Below are 22,566 nucleotides of genomic sequence, written 5' to 3' on the forward strand. Positions count from 1 at the left end.
ATATAAGACGATAATGTATATGAGACGTATGACTACGGATCAGCACAGTCATCACCACCCTTCTCTCTCTAATCGCGCATGCGCAGTCGAAGTTGTTGCAATACTGCGCATGCGTCATTAGACATCTCCTATCCTTATTCACTGCGTTGACTGAAGTACCCTGGCACTTTGGTCACTGCGCAGCAGCCGCTTCTGTCCGACAAATTTCAAAAGTAAAAGATACATCGTAATAATTTTGAGTCGACATTTACACGACAGCGGGCAACACAGCAAATTAAAAAATTTCAAATATTTCAATTTTGATACGAAAATACAACTGTCAGTATTCAAATATCCGAGGAATTTTCACGAAATTATTTCAATATCCATATACTAAGTCTGAAAAATGATTTTACCACGTTGTCAATATCGTCTATATTCCATTGAATATTATTTTATTACTATTTGTTATTTTTATTATAATAAATTAATTTCTTTTCTTTTTTTCTCTGTTTTGAGTAATTGCAATACTTACAAGTGTTAACTTTAACAGTCTTTATTATATCATATCGTTATATTTTCTGTATAATTCATAATTCATGGGTTTGTTTTGTCGTATTTTATAAATTCTTATATTTTCTGTTAATTGCATTTTTTTTTTTTTTTTTTTTTCTTTTGTACGCATCATCAACAGACACATTTTACATATTATATATATTGTATAAATAAAGATATGAATACAGCGTTTATTATCATACATCTTTGCTAGGTTAATACTTATGTTAATGTTGTTTATCATTATCTTTCTATTACCTATTTATGTGTACGAATTTCGATTTGTACAACTGGACAGTACTTTTGCTTCTTTGTCGGCTAATTCTTTTACATTTTTCTTATACAATTCTATCAGATGGCGCTTAAATCATGTACCAAATACATCTATGTATAATGCTCGAAATTTATACAAGAGAAAATATACGTAAATATATAAACTCTGACTTTTGATTTCACTTCGTTCCTTTCTGTTAGTTATTTCGTTTTTTTTTTTTTTTTTTTTTTTTTTCTCCTACATCTTCCTTCATCGTTAGGTACTGCTATCACTATAATTTATCTCCAGTATAATACTCGAAAATTGGCTGAGAATGTGTTTTTCGTTACTCGGGCACACAACGTGACTCACAAAGTTGAATTGACAAATTATAATTTTTTTTAAATGTAAACTACTATATATGACAGTGGATTTTGTCTATTTTCGAAATAGGCGACGAAGCATGATTGAAATTTATGATTAATCAACAATCGCATCTTTGTCAGATACGTTTTACATGCTCGAGATCAATAATGTGGTAAAAATGAACGTCGATTAATCTTGTAAAACCTTGTGCAAAATTCGACACTCATTGGTATTAATAGTTTGTAAGATTTGCTGTTTTTTCCAATCTTAAATATTCTTAAAATTTACATGCGTATCTTCACAGGAGGATCCAAAGTAGTAAGTGTGTTCTCTAAAGCGATCGCAAACAATTGTTCACCACGTATGCATATCTGAAAACTCGAAAATCTAGCATGTTTGAAATAAGAAATAAAAATCATTAGATTTATATTTTATCACATATTATAAGATTGGATCTGAAAATTCAATTCGATTTAGGATAGATATTCGTTTGAGTTTAAGTAACTATCATTAAGCTGTAATGATTAATATCGTGTCGCACGAAAATGCAAGGTGAACAACCTTAACTGTTAGCAAATTTTACGGATAAACATTGAACCACACCTTTTATTTAATGTATTATCGTTTTCTTTTTTCTATTTTTTTTTTCGCTTCTTTCTTTTTTTCTCACTCTGCCTCTCTTTATGAAGAAATATATATTTACTTATTCGGAGTGAACTTATTGTTATACTTTAATTATATATTTCAGGGGATGTCCCATCACGTCCGAGTTGACAGATATTATTTGTGTACAATATTATGAATAATTCACTGGGGTGGCGGGTGATCAGAATAAAATTGGCTTGTCTTTGCATTGGTCAATACAGTAGCTCGTAAAGCGTTTCAGAAATTTTGGATATTCCCGTTTGTAGACCGCCCGAAGAACTGACGCTGGAGCCCAGCCGCCAGGATTAACTAAAATCAACCACACGTATTGGTAATGCAATGAAGCGTGATGATAAACAGCTATCGAAATATAATAAAGTAACACTCACCGACGGAACAGTAGGTAATTTTACATGTAATGTCATCCCTCGTAATCTCACTTCCTTCCTTTGGCGGGTCTATAAACGTTTGGCAAACTAAGCAAACAGTTAAATAAACTCGAACACACTTTCCGGCATTTGGCTGAAAGAAAAAAAGGACACAAGAAGAGATCATAATTATTCTGCGACGTTCCCTCATTGATTAATCTTAAAACAAGACTCGTGACTCACCGGATGTTCCGTGTATTCAGTGCTGTGATTACAGACGATCCATAGATCGTGAGCGTCGGGATCCTGGTCGTCCGAAACCCTTCGAATGTGGGACCAAAATAAAGCATCCCTCTGGCTGGCCGGCCATATCCGTTTGTGCGTTTGTAAAAATACTAGAGTGTCCTCAGAAATTTTTTCTACAACAGTCATGTCCTCTAGGGTTGCTTCCCATCCGCTTCTGTACTCCGGGCTGTAGAATATGTTGCAAACTTCATGCCCTGTCACACCCTTGACAACGTGGCAAGCCTTGAGTGGATCGACAACCAGGCCATCAGCCTCCTCCTCACGCCTGTACATCCGCATGTCTCCGTCCTCTGCAAATAGTTGCCAACCTCCAGCTCCGCCTACTCCGAGTCTTGCATAATGCAGCTGCTCGGTTGAGACTTTGTCAATCTGTGAAGTAGGGGGAAGGAGGATCGTTATTTTACCCTGTGCTGAGAAAATGAGCAGATTTACCTCTGGCCAAAGCCTATGTTTAGCTGCCGGCGTTGTAGGACTTGTCGGAATGGAGACAACCTTCTGCTTCAACCTGTCCCGAAGCTGATTTTCTTCGTCAATTTTGTCCAGGCCTGTTTCGACTGCGTCGTAAAATTCCTCGTCGCAAAGTGTGCTGTGCGGACCTTCCTGTTTAAGGAATGCATCAAATTTTGACAGGGGGCTTTTCAAGAGGTGATATATTCGAAACATTTGCATATCACTGAGTCGGCAAACCAATATGGTAAACTGTTTACTCTTTGGCACAAACCATCATATCCAGTGTTTGATAACACCTATCTCTGGCCTTGGGCACTCTGTATGGTCACGTGTAATAATAAATGAGTATTGAAACTGAATGCGTAATGCAGTATGCCTGTCGAATATAGAACAATGAAACTAGTCTGAACTACAAATAGTTTAATTTGAATTAAAACGACATCACATACAGAATATGTATTAGACACCTGCAAGCTAGCCGTGATTATTGATACTTGGAACATACAGGTAACTTTGCAGTAAACGTCACAGAACTATATATCATTTTTAGCTAATTTAATATTACTGAATCATCCGAACAGTGAATAAATATTAATCTGAACCTTTTATCACTACAAATGTATTAATATTGCCTGAACAAAGTTCAGAATTGTATCCAACACTGCATAATAATCTCACTCAAAGAAAAGAAATAAGAATGAGTAATCTTTCTTTTTCACTTACCCGAAAGAATTTAATTTTTAGTTTCATCTTCCCCATTTTTCGTTCTTTTTTTTTATTTTTTTTTTTATTTTTGGTATGTCAAGTTAAAAAGCACCTAAACTTATCACGAGTAAAAAAGCACAGAGCTGTCCAGAGACCTGCAGCTCGCGAAGAGCAGTGCGCTACTGACACATGATCAAGCTACACTAGCAAATGTGAAACCTTTAACTTCCCATTACGGTGCGTATCGAATAAAGCAACGGATGATGTAATTGTTAATGATATACCCACATGTTATTATGACATACATAGCAGGCTACAGTACTCTATTGTAATAATATTTTTATCCAACTCGTTAAAAATCAATTACCCATGAAAATTTTTGACAGAAATATAAATATATGTGTACAGATATACCTATGAAGCAACTTTCACTTAAATTGAAAATCGACATTAAATTACCTGGGGATTACCAAAGATTAATAATGCAAACAGGATTTAAACATTTGTCCAATTTGTCCAATAAGAATTTGATCAAATAACAAGTTTGAAGAACAAAGCTTTGAAGAAAATCAATCAGTTCACATTCTGACATACTTTTAATGTGTTTACCTGATCATGTAACTCTTTGAACTCGTCTTTGGAACTCGTTGTGTTTGGCGATTTGATTTCCCTGTATGAATCATTGAACATGACCAATATTTACTATTATTGAGTAATAAAGGATTACGAGGAAAGTCTGGCCTTGACAATTTCACCAACATATGATGTTACGTAAAAGAGATACTGAAAAACATTTGAAGCCTGGTACATTCAGATTACCAAAACAAAATACTGGTTATTCAATACGTACGCATACACGTATCTCATCCATACATAGTTTGACAATTTTAAAACAGAAAAATCTAGCCACGAAGGATCTAGATTGCCGATTTCTGACACGACATCACACCATTGTTTTGATTCGATTGCATAAGGTGATTAGTAGTCGTGAGGTGTATCAGCAGCAGCAAGTTCTGCCACATCCATACAAATGAATGGAGCAATGGATTGGGACATTAATTTGACACACTTGGATGGGGAGGGTGTTTGTGTCCGTAATTTCACTTCTCTCTTAGCTCAATAACATCGTTTGTTCCAGGTCAAGTGTATTTAAAATGCGTTAAAGCGGAGCGAACGGGAATACATGACAGGAATAAGTTAATTAGTAGAAGCGAAAAATAACAGAACTTGCGGACACAGTGGGTAAATCGATTTCATTTCTATCGTTAAAAGTTCTTACCTCGTAGTCAGGACCTCCGTGTATGAGGACTCTGGGTGTCGGGAAATCCTCTCTGGAGGTGGCAACCTGTTCCTTAACAGCTTTGTAATAAAGCTCCTCGACTCTCCGGCGTTTCTCAACTTCTCTTTCCCACCTGCGACGCCAGGCGTCTTCCCTCTGTGTCATAAGATCCAGACAGTGCTGGAGAGTGGCCAAGACTCCTTCGCTGGTGGCTTTAAATGTGATGGCTTCACCCTTGAAGTCGACCGATTGTTCAGCCGGATCGAACTCCACATCAGTCAGATTTTCTGTGGAAAAAGAAACAGATTTACCGTGAATTAAACTTGCAGTGAGACAATAAAGAACTTAGACTTTAGCTTTATAGTTTCGAGCTTGCTTCTTACGCTGATTTGTTGCCGGCGACACTTTGGCAATGTCCGCACAGTTATCAAAATACTTCTGGAGCGTGTCAATCTGTTGGACTAATATATTCTTGAAAGTTTCCATTTCCGCCAACTTTTCCTTCAGCCCTCGGAGCCCGCGTTTACTAAAACTACCACCGCTCGCCGTGGACTGTGTATTGGATGTGAGAGATACGGCGCTGCCATGACGTTTCAGGCTATTTTCGCTACCGTATCCAGACTCTGCCTGAAGAAGAAGAACAAAAAGTTATAAGCAGCTTATAATAGACTGCGATGTTAGTGTTTCATTCATTGAAATAAGAAGACAATGGTAAAAGATCTACGGGAATGAAATAAAAGAATAAATCCATCTTATTACCTTGTACGATTTCAAAACGTCGACCCAACGTTGCTTTTCTTCAGGAGTATTGGCTCTTAAATACCAAACAAGACAATCATTGACGGACACGTCGAATCTGCATTCGTCAAATTCGTGAGCCTGAAAATAAAAATTATTAATAAATAGGTGATAATCTTGTGATTAGTGTAAAGGATTCACAGACTAAAAGAAAATAAAAACCCAGCCAAGCCTTACATGTATTGAAATCTTTTTCAACACGATTTGTGGAAAATTTATTTTGAAAACGATTTTAGAGAGGTAAAAATTGTTCAAAATAAATTGTTCAAAATCGACCACGTTAAGAAGTTTTCAAACAGCTGATATAGAATGAAAGAAATGACAAACAAGCAATTTGGTCTCTTGCTAGAAAGCCACACCATCCTAAAATTTACGAATATGTAAAAAATGAAAAAAATTAATATCCACAAGTTAGCATTCTAACCTCAAAGCATCGTATTCCAAGAATCCAAAACCACACGAAAATTCAACGTGAAATGAAGAGAGCGTTAGAATGCGTGAACAGAAATGAAAAAAAAAAATGTAAAAAAAAAACAAAAAAAAAAAAAAAAACAACCCAACGTACGCATAAAATTTGTAAGAAATGTATAGAAAATGAAAGAGAAAAACCTTGTCGATTATCGTCTAACCTGTAAATCGGGTGTTTAATTTCCCTCCCACCTTTGACACCGGTTGCAAAATTTCTTCTCGACGCGTAATTTAATTTTGCAAGAAAGCCGAGAGGCAACGACCTTCGAGTGAAAGTGAAAACCGTAAGTAGTCGGAAGTGGCGATATAAGTACCTTGATAACAGCTTTGTAGAGGCTAATGGATCCTCGGCAGCCGAATCCGCTATCCTGTTCCGATTTGTAATAGGAGAGGGTGCCGTCCTTGAGGACGATGAAACGGGACTGCCAGCCGTGGATGTAGTTCGTCCACTTGGACAATATGCCCTGGAGTTCGGGGACGACGACGCCGTCGGATTCCTCGTCCTCCTCCTCGCTGTAGTGGCAGTGAGTGTTGTTGACTTTTTCCTCGGCCATCTTACGATCAGCAGTCCGAGCCGAGAGCGACGGGAACTGCCTCCTCGGTATCTCTATTTCACCCGAAACTCAGGCTTACCCTCGCATATCAACGGTGACTGCAGCCCGCTGTCCGTTCCGTCGTCGGTTCGATTACGCATATCACAATAATATCGCGTCGGTGGTTTTTATCTCGTGACGAAAATGCGGAATTAATCCGACCGAAACGTCCCGCGATTCGACAGGTACGATGCCATTTTTATTATTATTTACGTCAATCCCCCCCCCTCCTTATTTATTTATTTTTTTTCTTTTTTCTTTTTATCCTTCCTTACTTTTACTTTTAATACTTTTATTCTATACTTACTCCAGTTTACTCCTGCACCACGGAAAATACCTTATTCGTAACGTAATCGAGTTCAGAGTTCTCTCCAACGATGGCGACACGTACATACATATCTACGGGTCCTTCTGTCAGATTCTAATTCAACATTGAACGTTCATATTTTTCAAATCTCCCGCCTGCACTGATATACACACGAGGCTGAAGTATCGTAACGAGATATTTGGGGAAAAATCAATGTTTTCTTACTTTTACGATGATTCTTAAGGAACTAAGATTACAAAATACGAGTATTCTTTATATTATTACGGTTTACTGAATTTAAAACAGTTACGAAATAGTGAAATAACGATTTTTCCGCAGGCATGAATAGTCACGGTATTATAATGTTACTAACTTCAGCATTATCGATTCACGCCATTCGATCATCATTAGCTGTACTCATTTGATCGTTGAAATTTATTTACATAGTTTTTTGATTTTTAGAATAAATAAAAAAGCTGTTTTTTTTTTTCTCTCTCTCTCTCTCTCTCTCTCTCTACAACCCAGATTCGAGTCTCACGATTATACAGAATTGCGCTGTTATCTATGTTCTAAAATTTGTGTGGTATGAAAACCGCAAAATAGAAAAAAAAAAATCTTGCATTAAAATTGTTTTTCTATAGTCCAATCAATATCAATATAACTTCTATATGAAGATTAAGCATCAGCTATCAATGAGTTGAATCAGGTAATTGAAATCGTTTCACGGATAAGATAAAACCGTTCAGAGACATTTTTTGGCACGAAGTACAACCACAGCATATCAGGATGTGGATCATCTAGACAGGTATAGAGAAATTATGCGGATACAATTGGATCCCAGATGTCGAGGTTGTAACCATGAACTTTGTATATTTATATAATGCGTACAACGCAATTATTATACGTAGTTAATAATACACGTAAGTTTGATTTTGAGCCAATATTACATGATTCTCTCCCCCCCTCCCCCTCTCTCTCTCTCTCTCTTTCGCTCATTCTCTTACGACAATGTATATACATATATATATATATAAATCAACATACAGAGCCAAAAAAAACAAGCCAAGAGTATCAACAAGAATATAATAACAAGACCAACCGCATCAGTCTCGAAGAACTTTTTTGCAGACTAAAATAGGCGTTCTCTCCTCGTTAAATAATGCCCATTAAACTATAATTATTTTTCTCTTCTTTACGCTTCCTTATATTCAGCTACAAAATCACTTGCAGGACGAACGCCCGGTCTGTTCGATGGGGATGATCCTCTCGCCAGGTTTGCAGCAAGCAGATTTTTTCGGTGCGGTGATCTTGAGGACGCCATCGGCGGAGAGGAAGGCGGTGGCCTTGGTGATGTCGCTCGTCGGAGGAACGGTGCACCGCCTCAGGAACTCCCTGGTGACGTGTCCATGTTCACCGTGCTTCTCCTCGTGCTTGGCCTCGACGACGATGACGTTGTTAACGGTGGACACCCTGATCTCCTGGGCCGAGTACTGGTGGACGTCGATGGTCAGCTCGAAGTTAATCGGAGGACGGCAAGGCTCGATCTTCTTCGGGGGTGGTGGCGGCGGTGGGATTTCAACCGGGGGCTTGAAATGGATGTGAAGACAAGTCGGCGACGTGGAGAAGTCGTCGATTTTGTCGGACAGCCAGTGAGTCAGGATCGTGGATACTTCCGCCATTTCTTTTCCTCTGTACTTTTCTCTTTTCTTTTTCAGACGCAAACTGGTACTTCCGTTCTGTGCTCACTGAACACTTCGGTACACCTTTGATCGATGAGACTCAGAATTCGATTGACTACCGAACGACAAATTGTCTACCTTTTATATTCCCACTACACGCCTAATTCGGTCCACGATATGCACGACAGCCGGATGCATTGGCAACCCTCGAATCATCCCCGGCATGCATTTCCGGGCCTTGTACTATGCGGTAATGATGTATATCGGTTCAAGGGTGGACCCAGTGTATTAATTTCATCACGTAAGTATAACACATACTGCAGCCAAGTGACGCATCTTTGTTTATTATAAGAACATAATAATCGGTATGTCAATGACTAATTGCGGATCGGGCTGATGTAGACACAAGAATATGATGTCCTTCTACGTCTCTACATCGTTGCGAAAGAAAGCCGTTAGCTGTTGTCACAAGTTTATTTTCTCGGACCGTGTGAATTAAACATCAGAGCCCAGGAGATATCCTAATTGTCAACACTCACTATCATTACATGGTCACCATCGAATGTCATTACCTCCTTAACTTGAAATATCTTGTAATAAATTAAGTTATGTCCTAAAGTTTCCCCATTTCAATAACATAGTATTTTTTACACAGCTCGACGTTTATTCTATAATTTCCGTTGTCAATGCGCCGCGTCAACAAATCTAAAGTCTGATAAACTTAATACCTATAATCGTATGAAAATCAATAATCGTTGCAGAGATTTTCGTAAGAAAAATATACCGTAAAGTGAGACAAGTCCAACGTCATTCCAATGAAAAAAATCGCCAAAGTACCTGTACGCCTGTCGCTTTCGTATAAAATTCAGAGCCACAAAAAGAAAACAATAGGAATAAACGGAACTGTCAAAAAAGAAAAAGAAAAACAACACCAAACTCCTATTAATCAACCTATCGCGCGTTAGAATGCAAAATTTATTGCCTATACTCAGGTTTCGCGAATTCCTGAAGTGCGACGGGGTTGTACTTGGCGATTTGCTCGGCTTTCTGCCGCCGGAAGTTACCCCTCGTTGAGGATATCAATATGGTTCCTATGAGCAGAGCTGCACTGAGACAATAGTGCGCGGACTTATCGCCGTATGTTTCTATCAGCATCCGGACGATCGGTACCATCAACGTGCCGTACACCTGAATGGAAATGTTCAGAATCCCCACTGTCGTGCTCTCGGGCTCCGGATAAGTGGCCTCGGCGCAGAGCTCGAACCCCAAGCTGGCCCAACCGACGAGGAAAATCCTGAAAAGCATATGAAATTGATCAACCTTTAACCGTAAGTCTTCCTTTTTTCTACACCAATTTCGATTACCCAAGTATCATCCCGGTCACCACGACCATCCATTGGACTTCTAGCAAAAAGCTGATCGCGAACAAGATTTCCGAAATTAGAGCGAGACTCCCTATTGCCATGGGGATGATTCTGCAATAATTCAACAATAGCGTATTATTGTTATTGTTATGACGTATAACATTTCTCGATTTTGTTACGTTCTTTGCACGCAGTGGCTCACTTGAATGCCTTTGTCTTGTCGACAATGATGGCCAGGAACACCGTGCCCAAACCTCCCGTGCCAACGATGGCCAAGCCTAGATTTCCAGCGAGTTGTTCGCTGTTCTGAAAAGAATAAGTGATAAATGTGACAGTGAGTCGTTTAACTTGAAAGATCGGTTAACGGAGCCCCTTACCTTGAAGTGAACGAGGCATAACGAGTTCAGCACAGTGTTCGTGGATCCTAAAACGCTCATTATAATGCCGTACGAGTTCCACAGTAGAATGAAGTCCCTGTTGCGCAGTATCCTTTTCACAGGTGGCCAATATCCTTCGGGAGACCTTTCCTTGTGCAGTTTTTGAAGCGCCCTCGCATCGCTGGGGGGCAGTAACGGCTCATCCTTGAAAACTGTGAGTAAAACGAAGTTAAAACTGAACTGACATGTGTCTTTTACTTCCGGGACATGACAGTCTCGGTGTCGTGTGTGTACAATACTAAATTGAAGAAGTCCTTACGTAGAATTATGGCGATGGCAACGACACTGCAGCACAGAGCAGACCCCCAGAAAACCTTGGCCAAGTCTTTTCCAATGTCCTCGATTTTATCGTGGTTCCTTACGAGGAGTGGCATGATCGGGAAACAGATCGAGTACCCGATATGAGTGCCGGAGCAGGCGAAGGCCGATGCCAGGGCGATCTGTTTGGGTCCAAACCAGTAAGCCGCTAGTCGTCCGGGTACAGGGAGGCTGAAGACCTGGGCAACCGCGACCAGGAATTGGCCTATGAAGGTGACCACGAAGCGGTCCGGGGAGGCCGAAAGAACCTTCAACCAAGCCCCGATGCAGGTGAGCGTTGCTCCGACAAGAACGGTCCACCGTAAACCGATTCTGTTGGTAACGTAGGAAGCTGGAATGATGACGACTATGTAGGTCACCATGAAAATTATCGAAGTCCAGTCGATGGCCAGCGAAGAAACGTTGTAGTACCTGAGAGAAAAATGACACTGCAGAGGCACAGGGTTTGTATATTTTGTGACTAATTTGCGTTAACGAATCTGAAACGAATCTGAATTGGTAAACGATGAGTGATGATGAAATTTTGTTGCAGAGCTCGCACCGTGGAAGAATGGAAAAATTATAAAACCGTGAATCTTACCGGCTAACAATGTTGTTGACGATGGTGTACTGGTACCAGTGCATGGTGTTCACCGTACTAAAAACGACGAAGAGAACGAGTTGGAGCCATCGTCTGGGGTAAACTTTGATTTCGGTCGTGTTGCCAACGATTTTCGCCTGCTTTCTGTCAGGCTGCATTTCGTCGGATTCAGACGCGACTGGCTTTATCAAAACTCTGTAACGCTGCGGTAAAAGATCGCGATCTTTGACGATATTTTCGTCACGTTTCGCAGTTACCATCTGCGTGTTAACTTCACTATCACTATCACTATCACTATCACAATTCACATCAATTTTCTTGTTGGCTGAGTCTGACAACAGAGATAACTACTTTGAGCTTCAAGCGATGTCTTCTTCAAGTTAAGAGTCATTTATGAGATCGTTGGACTGATCTATATCGCCTGTGCTTCCTGTTTGCAATAAAGTAAAAGTATCGTATTTCTCTGCCAAAGTCAAGATGTTGATATCTTTTGTACGTAGTTTTCATAACCAAATACAGCTGTGTAACGATTATACCTTAAAAACAACAGTATACATTTACATTTTGAAAAGGAACGGCGAAACAGGTGAAGGATCTGTAAAAACATGGAGAACGTGGCAAACATTAGTCACCACTGGGTCGACTATCCACGAGATCAGATATTTTTCTATTATTTCTATACAGTAGGTATTATATACTTGCAATAGCATTTTCTTTGTTCATATGTTTCTAAAACGTAATGGGAATGTAATAAATGTGATATTCCGTACAAAAATTAGAGTTTACCTTACTGCGATATTATCTGAACAAAATAAAAAAAAAAAAAAATTAACAAATTCCTTTCAAAAATATTTCCAACGGTTGAGATTAATATAAAACACTTACAGGCAGGAATAGTAGATTAACGATAAGACATAGAGAATTAAATATTTTCAAACAAAAATCTATTGCACGTGTTTTTCTTTAAGTTACGTTTTTCAAAAAACCGTGAACACTGTTCATCGGGTTGTAATCGATGAATCGATTTCAAATTTTGCACACACGTATATTCAAAGAAATAATAAATTTCGACTGAGGGATGACTTTATCATTTTCATTTTTTATTCAATAATTGTTATTAAAAATAAACCTTATTTCTTACAGATAGGAACTCTTTGCTTCTTTGTTATCCAAACATTGCGAAAAAATTCATAACAATTCTTTCGTCACTGTACTGTCAACTGTGCGTATCAACAACACTGCTATGGACAAGTCCAAGTGCGCTATACTCATAGGTTTAATCAGTGTCGATAAGACATAATCACTATTCTTCAACTATATGGTTAACTTTACAAAAGTGTCGAAAAATCCATGAATTTATCACCGTGATAACCGAGCGGTTTCTCTCCCTCTTGAATCTTAGGTAACTAGAAGAAATAAGCTTCCCATGCACTAAAGTTTCAGATCATTAGGTATAAGTTGATCATCTTCCAGCCCACCTTCAGGATCCATAATTTGTGCATAAAGATTTTTCACCTGTTAAGATTTCTAGTTTAAATATTTTTAATCCAATTGCGTCGTGACATGGATTCCAAGACATACCAAGGAGTATCGAACGTTTATCGTCTTGGAAGAGTTCCGGACACTCACTTGTCCGTTTGCTTTGATAGGATCTTCAACTTTTCGTCTTCAATAAATTGTTTCATTACGCAATTCGCGAGATCAGAAGAAGATGATTCTTCAAAGGTGACCGTTAAAATACCTCAAGTTTGTATTGGCCCGTTTTGAGTTTGTCTAAACGGGATGACTTGATGGTTGGTATCGCGTTATGCGATCCAGATTCATCAGACCATTTTATAATATCCGCTGGAAAAAACACATGACGTTTAGAGAAAAATTTCAAAATAATTTCGTTTACACAAACTAGTAGTTTCGGACCGAATTTGCCGTTTGACGTATCTCTCGCCGCAAGAGAACATCTTGCGTTTTTGACTCGACACAATTTAATTTTATTTTTCATCACTATTTGGAACTCGAGCAAAAATTTTATTGGCCCACGTGATCCTTTATTAAAAAAAATAAAGAAAATGAAACCCTACAGAATCCCTAACGATATCATGTCCCAGAGAGGTGGAAATTACAATATTAGGGCGCTATTCTACCCCCCCCCCCTCCCCCCCCCCCCCCACCACCACCACCCACCACCATTAACGGAATAAGTAGAAATGAATAACGTTACCGTTATAGAGTTAAACAACTGGAATTAGAAGCCACATTAGAGAGTTCTGAGAAGCTTAAAAACAAGTAAATCATCCCAATCACCTACGTTGTGGACTGAATTTCTCACTGAACTTTTAATATCATTAGTTTTAAAACGAAGAATTTACATATCTATCAGCGCCCCAGTATTCACATCCTTAATATCACACAATTCTACTGAATGAGAACTAATAATAGCTCTTTCAGTGTATTCCCGAGCAAAGGTGTAATTAGTCTGGTTAAAAACAACGTGTTTTATTAGAAAAACTTCTGCCTCATTACTGAGGATTAATTTAAAACAATAAACATATTAAACGTTTGCCATCATCGTAATATTTTTTTCGATCAGCGATTCGAATAGATCTTTGAACTCAAGTTGATTACAATTTCTTAATTTGTTCAGATTATTATCTCAACTTCTTATACTGTGATACGAGAGGTGCCAAAGAAAAAAAATTTTAGTGTAAAATCATCATAAAATCCCATGTTAAGCCACGTGGGACAGCATAAAAAGTTGAGATATAAATTTAAAAAAATTAGTGAATTATTTAAGGACACCCTAATTGAACAAGGACTAGAAGAATTATTATTATAGTATCAGTAGTTTTTCAAAAATTAATTTCCTTTTAAGGAAATGAGGTAATACATTAAAATTATAAGCATCATAAGTATGTTTTATAGATGTTTCTGGACAAATCCTACGGTGGGCGTAAGAAAAATTGCAAACACGAGACGCGTCATGATTCTGAGTTGAGAAAAGTTTAAAAATAACTTCCTGACTCAGTACTGTTAATTATATTATTATCACCACTTCAACACTGACCGAAAATTGATTCCGATCCAACTATGACGTAAAACAGCTCCCTAATAATAATAATAATAATAATAATAATTAAGCTCACCGATACTGTGTTTATGTGATACATTTTTCCCTATTTTTAATATCTTCTCAACCGGCTTTACGATAAAAAACGACTTGATTTTACAGTAAAAGATCAAGTTCACTGATATAATGTCATCCAACTTATCATTTATCAATGAATTCGAATATCAATTGAACTATTCTAATTGTTTTAACATTGTGACATCAAAATCCAGGTATTCTATTTATTTGAACAATTATAATAACTTTCTAAGCGATTGATCGCTTTGTCAAAGTGCCAAGTAGCTTCGCTTTGATTAGCCTGACATTAATGAGCATCCGATCGTGTTTTGTAACCTAAGATAAAACGAATTCAACGTACTTAACGAATCCTCAGTTTTTGTTTAATTAAACACGATGAAAGCTCGTGATTAGCTGCATTCTGTAACCTTGAGTATTCAACGGTAAATAAATTGTACAATAAAAGGTGTTCGATAGTTTTTCTATCAAAGGTGAACGTCTTTCTTGGCGTAAATATTCATCTGGATGATGAAAAGGTATCGATTGATTATAGCCACACATTGTAAAACAAATACGAAAGCATATTATTTTCTTTTAACACGCACTCAATATAAATAAACACTGCATGCGTCATGAAACAATATTTTTTCTGCTGTTGAACACTCGAACGTATATACCTATATATATTCGGGAAAGTAATATTTATATTACTATATTTTGACTATTTTCTATTACTATATTGCAAAAAAAATCGAAATTACTGGGAAAAAAAAAAAAAATTATTCAGTAAAAAAATTGATAAAAAATTACCGTTTTGCCTGCCCACTTCGATTTTGGTTGGGATATTTTTCTTTTGAAATTCGCTGCCAACAATGGGACCAAAGGAGTTCCAGAAAGTAAGGAAATCTCGTTTGCTCAATGTCTTTCTGTCCTGAGGCCCAAACCAATTCAGCGCCGTTGCTCCACGTGGTGACAGATCCGGTTGATCCTGAAACAGTATTCACGTATTCGATCCGCAGTTTTCTCTCAGATGTAAGATGTAAGAAGAACTGCAATTTGAAGAAGTGTAAAAAAATCATGGCCTATATTGATTTTGTCCATATTTTTTTCAAACTTTTTCCAATTAACACTTCAATCACCGCAGACCAGTTGAAACAATTTGTATTACAATTTGATTTAAAAATTCTTACTCGACAAATAGTCGAGTTTGTCCTTCCGTATCGAAAAAATCTATTACCTCATCGACGCACGACTGGTTTTGCCAAAATCACTATTTTCCTATTCTCCCTTGAAATTTTGGAATAGAATTATCTGATTTAGCGCATTTACTAGGTAGAAGGATTAGTTTGACTCTACGCAGCTTGTGATGGGGTCGCAACGATGCAACGACTGAGGATTTTACTGAGCATAAGAGCCGAAACCTTAACACCTTGAAATAAAACCTTCCCAATTGTCTCAACGTTCTCATATGATGTTGCATCATACAATGCAGCTGTGCAACGTTGTTGAGTAAATATTTTCATTATTAACAATAATATTACAGTTACTGTACTGTATTAGCCATAAGCTACTTTAACTAACGAATGATAAATCCATGGCCAATGAAGAGACCATAATCCCTTTGAAAATATAGCTGAATAAAATTTGATAGAGCAGTATGTCTTATTTGCGAATCAACAGTTCAGCGTGAAACAATATTTGCCTTACATTAGACAAATCGTAAATTCTGTAAAATAGAGGTTTTGAGTTAAAGGAATTACTTCGTTATCGTATAGACAAAATATTGTAATAGATAATTATAAATTATGGGCTCAACAATGTCTAAAGTAGAAAATCATGAAAAATTATATGCAATCATTGTAAAAAAGTTAAAGAAAAAGCTAAAACTTCCTATTATTTAACAAAATTAGTAAGAATCAGCTGTCACTAAGTGATACAACGTTTTGAGTACACGTTTGAGTAAAAAAAAATTAAAAATTCGAAGTCAAAATATAATTTGTTGTGAGAAAAAAGTTTGTTACCAATCGTGTGGAAAATAGTTGTTTAAAATTTTTTTTGAAAAATGCACCATCCGTGAAACCTAATAGCGACAATCGATTTAACAGAAAAAAAAAATAATCACGCGGAATTAATTTATTTATATACAATTTTTTTTATCCATGGATTTGGCAGTGCGTACAATGATGGAAACACTGCGCGAACATTTTTTGATAATGCATAAATTTCTGTTGCTATAACGGGCGTTGACGAAGATATTATTAAAGATTTAATGTTAATTTGAAAGATAATTCAAGCGGTCATGAAATTAATATCCCACGTTTCAAAGAGTACAAGTAGAAACGGCTCAAAAATTCGTCAATTTGTATCCCTGGTTCTACCTGCCTACTTCTGTACACAAACACTTAATTCACGGCTCTGAAATAATAAAATATCCTTTATTGCCAATCGTACAAATGTCTGAAGATGCACATGAGTCTTGTAATAAATATATGAAAATATACCGTAAAGATTTTGCAGGAAAATCCAGCAGAACAAATTTAATGGAAGATCTTGCGCTTGCTAATATCATCATATCCGTATATGAAATTCTTATTTTTCGGAAAGAATTTCATGGCTAACTTAACCAACACTTTATACGATCAATTATCATTCTGTTAATTATTTTAAATCATACATAAAACTGTCGATACAATATGTCAAAATGGAGATTAAAATAGATAAAGAGATCGAATTGCTGTTTATCAACCTACAAGAACACGTTACCACGAACTATATAAAAGATATTTAAATAATAACAAAAAAATCATTTGTCCAACGGAGTAGATAGTTCGCAACGAACGCTATTGTAATCCGCAGTAATCATCCCAGCTTTGTAGCGACGAAATTCGAATCTATTGACAATCATCAAAAGACTACCCAAAGTAAGGTAGGCGCAAATACACCCATGTGCCGCAATATCTCCGAAGAATTCCAGTATTCTGCCTGTCAATAGTACCATCCCAATACCGTAGATCGGGTTTGCCAGGAACAAAATTCCCGCGACGGTCGATTCCGGCTGTGGATAAGTCATTTCGACGCACAGTTCAGTCCCGATCACAACATAACTCATGACGCAGTACCTGAAATGCAATTCGATTATGACGAGAAAACCTACGGGTGACAAGTCAATAGCTATTTATGTGGCATGCCCGTAAACCGCCTGTTTTTGTTTTTAGCAAGGATAAAGATTTCAGGACGAGCTGAAGGCGAGCCGGAAGCGAGTACTGAAATTATTCGAGCCAAAAAACGGTTTACGGGCATGCCACATACAACATTTTTTACGTTATGGGCATTGAAAAGCAAAACGAAGAGTGAGGTTATGTCGCGATCTGTTCGACGAAGCTACTTTATTCGCGCAGTTTGGGATGCGCACTTCGAGATGCGCGTCAAAACTGCGGAATAAAGACTTTATTCCGTAACTTTGTTCGCTGCCGTATAAAGCGTCACTTTACTTAACGAAAACTGTCAAAAAAAGTGAACTTTTCAATGCCCATGCCGTAAAAAGTAATGACTCAGCCAGTAACTCATGTAATTACCCAAGGAATGAATAGCTCACGAACGTTATCCATTTGATTTCATTCACCAAGCTGGTAGCAAACAGTATATCAATGACGACTTCTAGAGCACTGATCACGATTGGGACTGCTCTGTAATTCGTTTCGTTGTTAATAAGACACTTTAAATAATCACGTTAATACTCTTTACAAAATTTCACCTGAATGCTTTTGTCCTGTCTAGAATGGCACTAAATATCATCCCACCGATGCTGCCCATGATGACAAATAAAAGTACCATAATGCCAGCCTCTTTTTCACCGTCCTAAAGTCAAATCAGCAATTACTTTATATAACTTTATGTAGCAACTCCTCCGAGATTATGACAATACGTACCTCAAAATGAGCAACGTATAAGGGACTGATAAATATGGTTAGTACGCCTGGCATGCTGGCAATAATGCCATAGCTGTTCCAAAAAATGAGAAAACCTCGGTTACTCAATATCTCTTTAATCTCATTCCAGAAGACTTTAGCATTGGACTCGCGGTGTGTCTTTAGAACAAGCGCCCTTGCTTTGCTTGGTGGTAGATCCGGTTGCTCCTGAAACACTGTTTCCACATCCATTCGACAATCTTCGTTAATAGACAAAAGCTGCTCGACAAAAAGCAAGGAAAAACTCGAAAAAAACTGATAACTCACGGAAAAATAAGGTGACGGTAACAACACTGCTGTAAACTGCGGCTGTCCAGAAAACCGTTGATAAATCATTTCCGATGCTCTCGATACTTTCGTGATTTGTAAAGAGAATAGAAGGAGTAAGAAAGGACACAAAATAGCCCATGAAAACACCGAGGGTAACAATGGTCGTGGCAAGACCGGTCTCTTTAGCTCCAAACCAGAAAGCTACCAATGGCCCTGGAAAAGCCAAGACGAATACATGAGCCACCGCGATCACTAGTTGGCCGATGCATGCCACAATGAATTGGTCCGGGGATACGGAGAACACTTTGATCCAGGAACCGAGGCACGTGAGTAAAGTGGTTATGAGACACGTCCACCTCAGGCCGATTCGATTCATCAGGTAAGAGGCTGGTAGTGCCAGGATCGTGCAAGCCACCAAGAACACTACAACGGTCAATTCGACAGCCAAGGAAGAAATTTTGTAGTACCTGCAGGATGAATGATTAGTTGACTTTCTTCATGAAATTTATCAACCCCGAGTAGTAGTCGTTGGTATGTGATATTACCTGCGAACAATGCTTGTGATGATGGTAAATTGGTACACATGAACACAATTGCTTGTATTCAGAATGAATAGAAGTAGAAGCTGAAGCCACCGTCTTCTAAAAACTTTCACTTCCAATGTAAAATTGAGTGCTTTCAAAGACACATCGGTTCTGTCGTCCTCGTCGAGGCTATTTCCCTCCTGGAGTGCTTCCATGTCTTAACTTGAGGTAATTCTGCTCGTCTAGTAACTATGTAAGGTTTTTCTGAATCCTTAAAAGCGATACGTGTTTCGTTCTGAACATAAGAACGAAGTGCATTGGGTAGTCTACACGTATTCAAGTGTTTTTCGTTGCATCAAACAGCTGCGTAAAGTTCTACGAAAAAATATTATTCCGTCGTCCAGCGGTCAAGCGATGCATCGCGGCGGTTCTTTCTATTTTTATTAGTTGTTTTCTAAAATTTTGGGTAACCTCTTCAGCGTACCTAACGCGCAAATGCGTTAAAATGCGTTAAAATGTCAAATTAACCCTTAAATAGTAACAGCGGGATAACTCGTGCCTGGTGCTTTAAAAAGTGCCCCAAAGTGTTGCAAAAATATTCTGCAAAATTCATGAAATCTCATCAACTATCCTAGAATAAGGATAAATCACGATATTGATGATTTGATCATTTGTTTAAATAATATAATCATATAAACAAAAAAAAAACGTGACGAAGCTGGCAAGGGGAGACATTTTGCAAGTTTTCGATTCATTTATAAATCATAGGTGATAAGCTGCACGAGAACTGAGTGATAATATTTGACTAAAAATATATTCTTCACAATCTGCGAGGGATTATGACAAACATTATTATTACTAGCATTAATATTATTATTATCTTTTGTACTGTCAACCAATTTGAATATGAATTGAAATAATTAAAGCTTCCTTGCGACGAAGTTCAAATTTATTTAAGATCGTCAACACACTGCCGAAGGCAAGAAACACGTAGATACACGCATGATCTACCATTTCTCTAAAAGCTTCGATCAGTCTGCGCTAGAGTAGTAAAATCAGATCACCGTGAAATTGGATTTATATGCGAGAAATGCTCTTGGCAAGAATTAGATCCTTACGTAGGCGACGACGAATATCGTGAAATTCAATTCAATTAAAGCAAGTAGACAGGAACGAGTACCTTAGAATCGTCAACAAAGAAAGGATCGAGAAACGCTGATATTACGAACACGGATTCAACCATGAGGCCAAAGCAATTTGACAAAAAGTATATTTCCTGACTCAAGATCTCTCTAGCCTAAGAGCGGCCAACTTTGACGTTGATTTCGTGATTAGTTTTGAAAAACTGTTCATACCATTAAGTGGTGACGATGACGAATACTGAGTAGCCAATATAATTTACAAATTGAAAACTAAGATTATGGTGACATCACAACTGTGCTGTTACATCAAGTATCTATTCCCGATATGGTCACCTTTCTCCTGATTTGCCAGACAAGCGATGGATCAAGAAACCATGGAAAATGAACCATCTGAACCGACTGAAGTCCATTACTTCTAGAATGGACTGAATTATTCTCGGACTCTCTTGTCTCTGTTTTTATAACTGTAGCGCCTGCTTGGACACGATCTTTCGTCTGTTGTGATGTTAATTGTCCGTCTTTATCGATACAGGTTCCGTTTTGAAAGGCTACCATCATATTTTATATTCCAAACAGAGCAGTTAATTAAATATACCGAATTTACCCAGAAACAATAACTTGACCACCGGACCTTCTGTTTTTGTTACAATAACGAGTATAAAATACACTTAGGTGTTTATATTATTCACGTTGAAAGACGTTTATGTTTAACTTCGTTAAGGAAATATCACACTTTTCATAAGCTGCTAAAGTTTAACCGTAAAACATAAAAACACAATTAAAATGATCCAATTATATCTTTTCGCCAGATCGATAGAGTACAATTATTATCAACTGACGTACTCACGTTCAGAGAATAACGCCAAAGAATCTAGCCTAAAGTACTAGGTTTCTTTCGTATTATGAAATTACAGTCAAGAAACATATTCTTACATCAATAAAAACTGTGATAAACGGAAATTTTTACGATACCACATATTTGATTCAATTCGTCCAATTCTCTGGCTACGAAGCTGCAGCCTTTATCAGCAATGACAAATATAGTTTCGTGAACGACTGTCAGAATGAGAAATCCATGCCCCGTCACATCCCCGAAGCCTTCGATCACTCTGGCAGTAATTAGTACCAGTAAAAATTCGTAAAGTCGAGTAAACATATTTATAATCACCGTGGAATCGCTTCTGGTTCAGACTAAGTCATTTCCATGCCGATGTCTCCATAGACGTGTATAAAGGGTCTGAAAAAGAAAGCAGAAATCGATGAGTTGGAAAGAATGGAAAAGGAAGAAGATCTTCAGTTAGTCCAGCTACCCGAACACGGTGCACCAATCGAAATCGAAATGAATCATGTAAAACAGATTCATCGTGGTTACCAGTGCGACCAGGATATCCACGATTTGGCCAAATGAGTTCCAGAGCATGACGTGACTCTTGTTGACTGAATTAAGCCAAGAACGTGGTTAGAGATCATTGATTCAAAATTCTGACTGTCTTCGCCGCTACGATAGAATGTGAAAAATTGTTGAAAAACAAAAAATCGCTCTTATTGTGGAATACGAAACAAACCAGAAAACTGTTGATCACATTTTACAGAGCTTTTCATCTCGATCATTGTTCACAAGTTCTTCTTCAGTGATCAGGAACTGGTATCATCGTTCCTTTAGTGACATCTGACAAGTTTTTGTTATTCTTAGCATTATTTTTCACTTGAATCTATAACTAAACCTTCTTCAATTTCGTCAAGAATTCTTCATCTCATCATTTGATATTGACTTGTTGAAAAATCAACTAATCACCCACCAAGGTTCGATCACCAAGGTAAGAAAAATCTATGAAGTAGTAATAACATGATAAAAGTTTTAAGATCGGATCTTCCCCGTCAAATTTTGATGAATATTCATTTTTTTTTTTTTTTTTTGTTTTCACCTGGGAAAAATTGATGAAATTTTACAAATGCATTACATCAACGTTGAGTATGAAAAAAATAGAAAATTATCACCAAAACATTACAGGTAATCTAATGCAAGACTTGTTGAGTTGCTTCTAAAGTCATACCCACACAAATATGACCAGATGGTAGTACTATTATTAT

The 22,566-nt window shown here is 37.6% G+C and overlaps 4 protein-coding genes across 4 annotated transcripts; all 4 read right to left on the reverse strand.

Annotated features, from left to right (window-relative positions):
- Nucleotides 1-852: 852 nt before the first annotated feature.
- Nucleotides 853-6,996, reverse strand: LOC124415077 (ceramide transfer protein). The gene is made up of 8 exons (XM_046896356.1): nucleotides 6,487-6,996; nucleotides 5,666-5,785; nucleotides 5,290-5,533; nucleotides 4,907-5,193; nucleotides 2,905-3,072; nucleotides 2,410-2,841; nucleotides 2,188-2,320; nucleotides 853-2,107 (listed from the first exon to the last, which is right to left on the reverse strand). The coding sequence occupies exons 1-8, from the start codon at nucleotides 6,724-6,726 to the stop codon at nucleotides 1,980-1,982; spliced, it is 1,752 nt and encodes a 583-aa protein (XP_046752312.1). The 5' UTR covers nucleotides 6,727-6,996; the 3' UTR covers nucleotides 853-1,979.
- A 920-nt stretch (nucleotides 6,997-7,916) lies between these two features.
- On the reverse strand, nucleotides 7,917-9,222 carry LOC124415081 (protein lethal(2)essential for life-like). The gene has a single exon (XM_046896359.1). It carries the CDS (start codon nucleotides 8,749-8,751, stop codon nucleotides 8,293-8,295), a length of 459 nt encoding a protein of 152 aa, XP_046752315.1. The 5' UTR covers nucleotides 8,752-9,222; the 3' UTR covers nucleotides 7,917-8,292.
- Nucleotides 9,223-9,665: 443 nt separating this feature from the next.
- Nucleotides 9,666-11,767, reverse strand: LOC124414802 (uncharacterized MFS-type transporter C09D4.1-like). The gene is made up of 6 exons (XM_046895880.1): nucleotides 11,451-11,767; nucleotides 10,812-11,281; nucleotides 10,493-10,704; nucleotides 10,318-10,421; nucleotides 10,116-10,226; nucleotides 9,666-10,045 (listed from the first exon to the last, which is right to left on the reverse strand). The coding sequence occupies exons 1-6, from the start codon at nucleotides 11,708-11,710 to the stop codon at nucleotides 9,727-9,729; spliced, it is 1,476 nt and encodes a 491-aa protein (XP_046751836.1). The 5' UTR covers nucleotides 11,711-11,767; the 3' UTR covers nucleotides 9,666-9,726.
- A 3,053-nt stretch (nucleotides 11,768-14,820) lies between these two features.
- LOC124414478 (feline leukemia virus subgroup C receptor-related protein 2-like) lies at nucleotides 14,821-19,548 on the reverse strand. Its single transcript, XM_046895426.1, has 13 exons — nucleotides 19,355-19,548; nucleotides 18,807-19,276; nucleotides 18,501-18,715; nucleotides 18,326-18,429; nucleotides 18,147-18,257; nucleotides 17,411-17,690; nucleotides 16,958-17,046; nucleotides 16,279-16,297; nucleotides 16,153-16,204; nucleotides 15,928-16,063; nucleotides 15,822-15,858; nucleotides 15,516-15,620; nucleotides 14,821-14,907 (listed from the first exon to the last, which is right to left on the reverse strand). Exons 1-13 carry the CDS (start codon nucleotides 19,546-19,548, stop codon nucleotides 14,821-14,823), a joined length of 1,899 nt encoding a protein of 632 aa, XP_046751382.1.
- Between the last annotated feature and the right edge of the window lie 3,018 nt (nucleotides 19,549-22,566).

This window comes from Diprion similis, chromosome 14 (genome assembly GCF_021155765.1).
Source record: "Diprion similis isolate iyDipSimi1 chromosome 14, iyDipSimi1.1, whole genome shotgun sequence".
NCBI lineage: Eukaryota > Metazoa > Arthropoda > Insecta > Hymenoptera > Diprionidae > Diprion > Diprion similis.

Bases quoted from the DNA above. Each gene is read 5' to 3' on its own strand.
- LOC124415077 (XM_046896356.1), bottom strand. From the start codon at position 6,726: ATGGCCGAGGAAAAAGTCAACAACACTCACTGCCACTACAGCGAGGAG. The intron at 5,786-6,486 runs GTACTTATATCG...TTTTATTTTCAG, and splicing joins TCTACAAAGCTGTTATCAAG to GCTCACGAATTTGACGAATG. The intron at 2,108-2,187 runs GTGAGTGTTACT...GGTTGATTTTAG, and splicing joins AATTACCTACTGTTCCGTCG to TTAATCCTGGCGGCTGGGCT.
- LOC124415081 (XM_046896359.1), bottom strand. From the start codon at position 8,751: ATGGCGGAAGTATCCACGATCCTGACTCACTGGCTGTCCGACAAAATC.
- LOC124414802 (XM_046895880.1), bottom strand. From the start codon at position 11,710: ATGGTAACTGCGAAACGTGACGAAAATATCGTCAAAGATCGCGATCTT. The intron at 11,282-11,450 runs GTAAGATTCACG...TTTTTCTCTCAG, and splicing joins GTCAACAACATTGTTAGCCG to GTACTACAACGTTTCTTCGC. The intron at 10,227-10,317 runs GTGAGCCACTGC...GAATTATTGCAG, and splicing joins GACAAGACAAAGGCATTCAA to AATCATCCCCATGGCAATAG.
- LOC124414478 (XM_046895426.1), bottom strand. From the start codon at position 19,548: ATGGAAGCACTCCAGGAGGGAAATAGCCTCGACGAGGACGACAGAACC. The intron at 18,258-18,325 runs GTGAAATTTTGT...AACGAATTACAG, and splicing joins GACAGGACAAAAGCATTCAG to AGCAGTCCCAATCGTGATCA. The intron at 15,621-15,821 runs GTGCGTCGATGA...TTCAAATTGCAG, and splicing joins TGATTTTGGCAAAACCAGTC to TTCTTCTTACATCTTACATC.